This window comes from Budorcas taxicolor, chromosome 19 (genome assembly GCF_023091745.1).
Source record: "Budorcas taxicolor isolate Tak-1 chromosome 19, Takin1.1, whole genome shotgun sequence".
Lineage (NCBI taxonomy): Eukaryota > Metazoa > Chordata > Mammalia > Artiodactyla > Bovidae > Budorcas > Budorcas taxicolor.
In genome coordinates, this window is record NC_068928.1 from 27414325 (window position 1) to 27422726 (window position 8402).

General features: G+C 48.7%; 1 protein-coding gene across 1 annotated transcript; it reads right to left on the minus strand.

The window, feature by feature from the left end:
* Window positions 1–2091: 2091 nt before the first annotated feature.
* Window positions 2092–2741, minus strand: RNF227 (ring finger protein 227). The gene is made up of 2 exons (XM_052657033.1): window positions 2246–2741; window positions 2092–2147 (listed from the first exon to the last, which is right to left on the minus strand). The coding sequence occupies exons 1-2, from the start codon at window positions 2739–2741 to the stop codon at window positions 2092–2094; spliced, it is 552 nt and encodes a 183-aa protein (XP_052512993.1).
* Window positions 2742–8402: the final 5661 nt, after the last annotated feature.

The window sequence follows — 8402 nt, forward strand, 5'->3', positions numbered from 1 at the left end:
CCCCCACTTCCTCTTTGCTCCCCTTCACTTTCTGGCTGCCCCTCTCCCAGTCTCTTCACACCCACTCCGGGCCTGTCCCAGTCCCCTCTTCTGTATCAGGTTTATTGGTTGTACATATAAATTATACTTTCCTTTCTGTGTGCTCTGTTATTTTTGAGTGGGGGAGTTCTTTGGTTGTGGAGAGGGGGAGGGATAGGAAAAGAAAGGGTGTTGATTTCTGCCATTTTCTATTCATTTCTCTCTTTAAAAATCTTGTTGACTTTCCCTTTTCTTGTTTTTATTTCTTGGATCATCAACTAAAATTCCAAGGACCCTTTTCCAACCCTAACCCTGAGGTGATGAGCTCAGTGTGGAGGTTGACAGCAGGATAGTTCACAGGCCCCAGGGTGGGACCAGCGAGGCAGGGTTCACTGGACAGAAGAGGAATGGGAGGAGTGCCTGACAAGGTCCACGGCTGCCTTCAGTCATCCTCTGGAGCATCCTTTCCACCTTCAGGTTGTTTAGTTCTGCCGAGAGTCAGTAGAGGTCACTGCAGCTTCACAGGTTCAGTTCCCAGTTTGCAGAAGCACACATTTATTTTAAAGGAATTGGGTGAGGGGGGTGTGTGTGTGGTCAGACCTGCATAGCTTGCCAAAGATGTGAACTGCTAGACACTGCACCTTGACATGTATTGTTCACTACCAGAGCTTCTTAGAAGCTGAGACCAGACACTTAAATTTTTGAGGCTATTATATTAAAAACTGTAATTCTAACAAGCAATCAGAAAACAGCAGGCTGAAGGCTGAGAAAGGGCTCCCCAAAGAGGGAAAATTTAAACTGAGACAGCAGACTTAAGGACAGGAAAAAGGCAAAAACAGGATTAGAATAATTGAGGTTTATTAGTAAGTTCACATTTTTAAAACTGAGGAAAATTCAACACAGTAAACTATGCACACAAAGTTTAAATTTCTTCAGTTAATAAGAGTGTCACTTTAGGAACCTTGAATAAAACTATATCATTTATATCAGTTGGGTTTTAAATATTCCAACCACAGATGGTGATATCCTAGATAGTCTAGAACCTGGACCAATGCTGCTTAAATTTTTATTTAAATGGATCACCTGGGATTCCTGGTAAAATGCAGAGTCCGAGTCAGTCAGTCTAAACTGAAATCCTGAGATTCGGTACTTCCAACAAGCTCCCAGTGATGCTGATGCTGTTGGTCCTTGACTCTAACTATACTATCATGAGAGATTAACAGGATTTTTAACTAAAACTCACACCCTAAAATTTGGTTAAGTCCAATTATGGGACACAAGTTTAAAACTGTATTATGAGCATCTTTTTTCAGTAGTGACTCTTTCCTTGGGACTGTAAAGATAACACAGATAGTATCAAAGGTTTACTATTCACTGCCTTTGCCAGATGGCACTCACGCCTCTCCTTGATAAGCACTTATGAGCTGACTCAGATAAATGCCCTTTGGACCTTCTCATGCCTGACCTAACTGGTTAAAGGGAGATTCTGAAATGAAGCAAGGCTCCTAACCTCATAGGTAGGGATGCATCTTGATAATTTTAGAAACAGTACTGGGGATGGGGAAACAGTAGGCATACCAGTGGAGGAGGGTAGGGTGGGTACAGTGTATTTTTCTCACTTCTCAAGTGCTAGAGAAGTGAGATTAACACGACATGAAAATCGGCCTCTTCTCTCCTGTTCCATCTTTAAAATCATTGACACAGAATTGCTAAAATGGGACCTGTTGCTCCCACACACCAGAGCTGCCCTGGAGAAAAGCCAAAGTCACAGCTAGGGAAACAGTCTGTCTTCTTCCCCCGAGAACGAAGACTGTTTCCATCATCCCTAAGCCACTCCATCCTGAATACGCAAGGCTGGCACAGTCAGTAGACGGGGGCGATTCGCCTGGAAGCCTCTGCAGCGCAGTATTAACACCTCCCAGGGTGTTCCCTCCTGCCCTTGGCTCACCTCCCTCATCCATGCCAATCCAGGATGTGACGGGTGGTAGTCTTGGCATCAGACCACTGTACTATAGCGCGCCCCCGAGAACACAGCTCCCACCTTTCTTCTGCCATAGCTTCAGAGTTCCCCGGTTACTGCGTGCAGCGGGTCATGTGGGCCAAGTCCTTGACCTCTGGACAGTACAGCACTGGGGGAAAGGAGGAGGGTTAAGGTCAGTGGAAAGACGCAGCCGAACCCGGCGTTCCCTGGTGCTCTCCCTCCACGGCCTCTCGGGTGGCCCCTCACCGTTGCTAGGCAGCGGGCGCCGCCACCCGCGCGCGGGAACCAGCACCCGGGCCCAGAGCCGCCGGAGCGCGCGCCACCCTGCGCTCCTAGGCCCCGCCCCTTTCTCGCTCTCCTTTTCCTCGTCATCGGCCTCTCGGTTCGCGTCGCCACCCGCCTCATAGGATTGGCGCCTGACTTTTGCCTCCAAACGCGACCATAAGTCCGGGTCGACAGAGATCTCCGCGACCCCGCCGCGCGGCAGCGGGGTGGGCGCGCGACAGAAGGGGCACGTGACGAGGCGGCGCAGGCGCACCACGCGCGCCGCCGCCCCGCCACCGTCGCCGCGCGCCGCCAGCTCGCGCAGGCACGCGGTGCAGAGCGTGTGGCCGCAGCGGGTGCGCGCCGTCCCGGGCAGGCGGCGGGGCGCGCGGTCCCCGAGGTTGAAAGGCCGGTAGCAGATGTTACAGTCCAGCTCTCCGCGCTCTGGAAGAGACGGTATCCTCACCAGGAGCTGCATCTTGCCCGCCGCGGACTCGAGGGCGTCACTCACGAGACCAGGGCTCCGTGGACCGACCTAGCGGGCCCGTGCTGGGGCCCGCCCCGCCGCCTCTCGCCTCTTTTAAATAACGAGACCCCGCCCCTTCGCGACGTCAAGTCGCACTCAGGCTCCTCCCCGCGGTGGCACGAGTGGGGGTGGTGGAGGTGCGAGGTCTGGTATGCCTGCCTCGGCGAAGCTGAGGCGGGGGGCGGGGAGGCCGCCCAGGTGGTGCTTGGACTGGGGACGGAGAGGTGCGGCACCTCCAACTCCAGGCTCGCCTTCCTTAATGCCCCCACGCAGCGCCAGCGCTCCTTAACTATACTGTGTGCAAACCCCTAGTTACTGAGCCTGAGCCCTCAATCACTGACATGGGTTTCTCAGGTTCTTTCACAACATACTTCTTAAGCCAGTGACACTGCCCGTTCTGCCCAATCTTTAGAAGGCCCCCGGGCGTTTTAGCAGACGCTGCGCTCCATTGCCCTTATCATATTCAACCTCCCTCTGTTCCTGTAAGGCTGGCTTCCCAAATTTTATTCTCCTCAAACTGTTGTTCCCAGCCTACATCTCAACCTAAGGAGGGCCCTAGATACCAGGCCCAGGAATGCTGGGAATCTTCTCCTTCCTGAATAGCCAGGCCTGGACACCCACGCACCATGATGGCTCCAGCAAAGCAGCCCAGCCTAAGCTCTGACTCAGGGGTCCGACTTCCGCCACGGGTAAACAGGACATAGTATTCACAGCCCACGTTCCCTCTTGGAGCCGCACCCACCCCCAGCTCTCTCCTCACCCGCCTCTCCTGGACCTACAGTCTAGGCACTGTTGTGGAGGTTCATAGGACAGAGCCTAGACCCAGTTTACCAGTTGTGACACTTTGAGCAAGTTACCTAACTCCGCTGGGCCTTGGCTTTCTCATCTATAAAATATGGATGATAATAGGATTGAATCAGCTTACATATGTAAGGTGATTAGAATGAAGCCTGGCACACAGTAAACACATATTAGCTGCTATTATTATTTTACGCCCTCTCCTATATTGTGTTCACTTTAACTTCATGGCACCCAACATATTCTTTTCTTTTCCTTTTTTTTGGCATAACCGTGGGGCATTCCGGATGTTACAGTCCCCAACCAGGGATCGAATCCTCACCCCATTCAGTGGAAGTGCACGGCTTAACCACTGACAGTCCAGGCACAATATTCTCAACCCCTATTTCTTTTGGTGAACACAAGATGGGATTCTCCACACTCATGGCATTTACTGGTAACAGGCAATGTAAAGCTGGTTTTTAAAAACTAGATTCTTTAAACCTTAGAGGGTAATCTTTTGTGAGAAGATATATCATTATTTTTGATTATTTTATATCTTTTCAGAACTAAGTTTTATTGTCTTATGGTTACTTGGAGGAAGCTATTCCAATGATGCTGTCATCTCACATTTGGGGGGAACTTCTCTTTGTAATAGTGCTTAGAGATCTCACATCTTTTAATATCTTCGGTTGGTGATTAAGTCTTTTAAGGTAAAGTTGACTATATAAATGCTCCTAAAGTGGTAGACAGCCAAAGCCTTTTAACTCTAGACCTGGGCTATCCAGTCACCTGCTCAGCTTCCTTTCTTGTTTATCAAGAATCCAAAATGATGATCTCCCCATCTAAAGCAGCATCTCTTCCAATTTTCTTACCTCTTTACCCAACACCAGAAACCTAGGTGTCAAACCTAGATCCCTTCCTTGAGTTCACATTCCTTTACCTCGCTTATCACTAGGCCTCGTACATTTTGCCTCCTAAAACTAATTCATCTGCTTTTCTCTACCTCCGGTATACCACCCTGGTTCAAGCTGCCATCATCTCTTCTGTAAACAGAAGCCTCTTCACCAGTCTGTCCACAGTTATTCTGGCCTTCTGCAGACTTCTCTCCACACTGCTTACAGTAATCTTTCCAAAATTCAAGCCTAATTATGTCCTACCATTTATCCCTTCCATTCCTGTTAAAATCTGCCTGCAATGCAGGAGACCCGGCTTCGATTCCTGGGTCGGGAAGATCCCTGGAGAAGGAAATGGCAACCCCCTCCATTATTCTTGCCTCCCGTGGGAGAATCCCATGGACAGAAGAGCCTGGCAGGCTATAGTTCATGGGGTCATAAGAGCCAGACACGACTTAGCAACTAAACCACCACCACAACATTTCCCTTCCATTCCTGTTAAAAACAAAAACTTTTACAGCAGGTGGTCCAGTGGCTATGACTCTGAGCTCCCAGTGCAGAGGGCCTGGGTTCAATCCCTGGTCAGGGAATTAGACCCCACATGCCATAACTAAAGAAAGATCTTTGTGCAACTAAAGTTCATGCGTGCCTCAACTAAGACCTGGCGCAGCCAAATAAATATATAAACATTTTTTAAACAACAGACTTTTAAAGCAGTCATGGTTTAATACCCCCAAATTCCCAAGATATATGACTTTGCTGCTTCTCCCATCAAGAATTGGGATCTGTTCCCTCTCCCTTGAACCTGGGCTCACCTCATGACTTGCTTTGACTAATAAAATGTGGCAGGAATGATGATGTGTGAGTTCTGGAGCCTCATTCCTTCAGAGACCTTATGGCTTCTGCCTTTGAAACACTGCCCTGAGACCACCATGTAAGGAAGTTTGCTGGTGGATGAAGCCACCTGGAGAAGGGAGGAGCCCCAGTCAACAGCCAGCACTAACGGCCAGGTGTACCAGTGAGGTCACTGGATTTTCCTGTTCAGCTGCTCTGTGAGCTGAATGCAGCCACGTGAACGAGCCCAGGTGAAAACAGCAGAAGACACTCCCAGCCAATCCACAGAATCGTGGAGTAAAAATAGTTTTAAAATGTTTCTTTTAGCCACTAAATTTGGGGGATGATCTGTTGTGTATCAAGATAATGGATTTTGAGGGTTCCCTGCTGTCCTTAGGATAAAGATAATATGCTGAAGTGCCCTACAAGGCCAAACATGCTCTGAAACCACCAAGTCTCACATTCTGCTTGCCTCTCTTCCTTAGACATTCAGCCTTTGGAGACCTCTGACTTGTCTGTTTCCCCCACAAGGTTTTCCCGTGTGCTGTTCCCCTAACCTTGCTTTCACATTAGCAACACCCACTCATCCTTCAGCTCTCTTTGCAGCCTCACCATGTCAGATACTCAATGTACAGTCTGGTAACACCAGTGCTTTCTTCTGGACTTCGGACAACCTAAGTTTGTGTGTGTGTTTGGGGGTTACTTTGCCTTCCCCATCTGTAAACTCCACAAAGGTTGCTGAGCCAGGTTTTGTTCACCACTGTGTCCCTGCGCTGTACCATAGTAGGACCCGATAGATAAGTTCTCATTCAATTAATGAATGAGGTGAACGATAAATACGGTATGTGAGGGAATTTGCCAGTGGTCCAGTGGTTAGGACTAGGCGCTTTCTCTGCCCAGGGGGGCCCCGCTCAGGGAACTAAAATCCCACAAGAGGAGCTGCTGCTGCTAAGTCACTTCAGTCGTGTCCAACTCTGTGCGACCCCACAGACAGCAGCCCGCTGGGCTCCGCTGTCCCTGGGATTCTCTAGGCAAGAACACTGGAGTGGGTTGCCATTTCCTTCTCCAATGCATGAAAGTGAAAAGTGAAAGTGAAGTCGCTCAGTCGAGTCTGACTCTTAGCGACCCCATGGACTGCAGCCCACCAGGTTCCTCCGTCCATGGGAGTTTCCAGGCAAGAGTACTGGAACAAGAGGAGCAGCATGGCCTATATATTTAACAAGGTGTGACAATAAAGGAAGTTTTCTTATAAGGGGTTTCTAACTGCCTCTGAAGGTAATTTTAAGAGGACTTTTAAAAAATGTTTTGAGCAATGAAGGAGGCATTAAATGAAGGAGGTTCATGACCCTCCAAGGTAACTATTTAAGGAGAGTACCATTTTAAATTTATAAATTCTCCTATGTTTGTTACAGAATAACTAAGCTTAGTTTAGTCATACGTTTTACCTCTTTGTTTCCTCCACAGTCTTCCCAAATGAGTGGGAGATGATAGGAGTGGATGTAAGTGTTCATTAGTTGATCTGGTTGGTTGCTAATCCAGTAAATGGCATGCTGCTGACTTCTCTCTTTTGGAAATTGGTTTTACTCTGCTCTCCCAGCTTCAGGATCAAGGAAGGGTGAGGATGGGAAGAAGGGAGATGGTAAGGTTATATTTTAAGGAAGGCAGAGCTCATCCTCCCCTGCCTTGTGATCCTTAAAGGTTGTAACTTTCCACCCACCTTCTGTCCCAGGGAAATCAGAGTTCTTTAGGGAAGAATAAGGGTAAGTATCTGACATAATCCCATTTGATTCTGCTTTTCTGCCACTCTCACACCTGATCTTTCACTTGTTTTCTTTTTATAACAGCTCTCTTCTCTCTCCCTGCATCATTTCAACCATAGACCAATTTTCATTTTACCTCTCCTTCCCCAAGTCCTCCATCTGAGAACAGTGCCTCCCACTCAGCCACAAGAAAACCACCCAGACAGTTTTTTGGATAGTGTGGGTATCAGGCTTCCCAGGTGGCACCAGTGGTAAAGAACCTGCCTGCCAGTGTAGGAGATGTTAGAAACACAGGTTCGATCCCTGGGTCAGGAAGAACCCCTGGAGGAGGAAATGGCAATCCACTTCATTATTTTGCCTTGAGAACCCCATGGACAGAGGAGCCTGGCAGGCTATGATCCAGAGAGTTCCAAAGAGTCAACCATGGCTGAAGCAACTTGGCATGCACTGGGTATCAGGAAAGAGGAAAATAAGACCCATGGCTAATGTAACTTTTCAAAACAAAACAAGAGTAAGAGTGTCAGAGGGAGGAGCAACACAGCTATGAAGCCAGACCTCTGGGTTCCAAGGCATGTGGTGACTGAAAGAGGAAAACCTGGTCTTTGATGAGATCAGTGACTAGGTGCAAGATGCCTGGGTCACTAAGGTACATGAGCAGTGGAGAGGAAGAGTCCTGGAGTTTTCTACTGGCAGGGGGCTAGGGAGTCAAACAGGTAAGACTGAGAGCCTAACACTCAACCCCCAGCAACTTCAGGCGCAGTAAGTAATGATCAAGCTGAGATTTTATTTACAGTTCCCTGGGAAGTCTTGCACAAGAGAGGCCATCATTATTGCTTTAAGATTATTGCCAGGAGGAAGACCACAGTCCTCCCCTGCCAGGTAGGAAGTCCTGCTCAAGGCTCAAAGGTTTATCCCCAGATCTTTTATGTTAGCCCCATTTCCCTGCCTTGACCTAAAGGCTGTCACTGTTTTCTTCGAAGTGAGGCCCAGTGTGCTTTCCAAGGTCTTCCCTGGCCACTTCCGCCAGGACACTCTATACACTGGCCATCAAATTTCCCTCACCGGTGCTTTGCTACTGCACTCCCCATTCTACTCCTCTCCACAAGAGCAAAGCATCAATACGAATTCTAGTTTTATGCCTTTCTCCACCTCCGGGCTGAGGCAGGGTCCCCGGTTTCCCAAAAGCCATCATTTACTTCCTGCCAGGACCAGCCTGGCTTCCTTTGTAACGATTTTAAGAGTCCCATTTCCTTTTTTCCAGGTGACATCACAACTCACTTCTTATTAGAACTCACAACTCCTTGATGACATTTCAAGGGCCACTTTCGAGGTACTCTGCGTGGGTC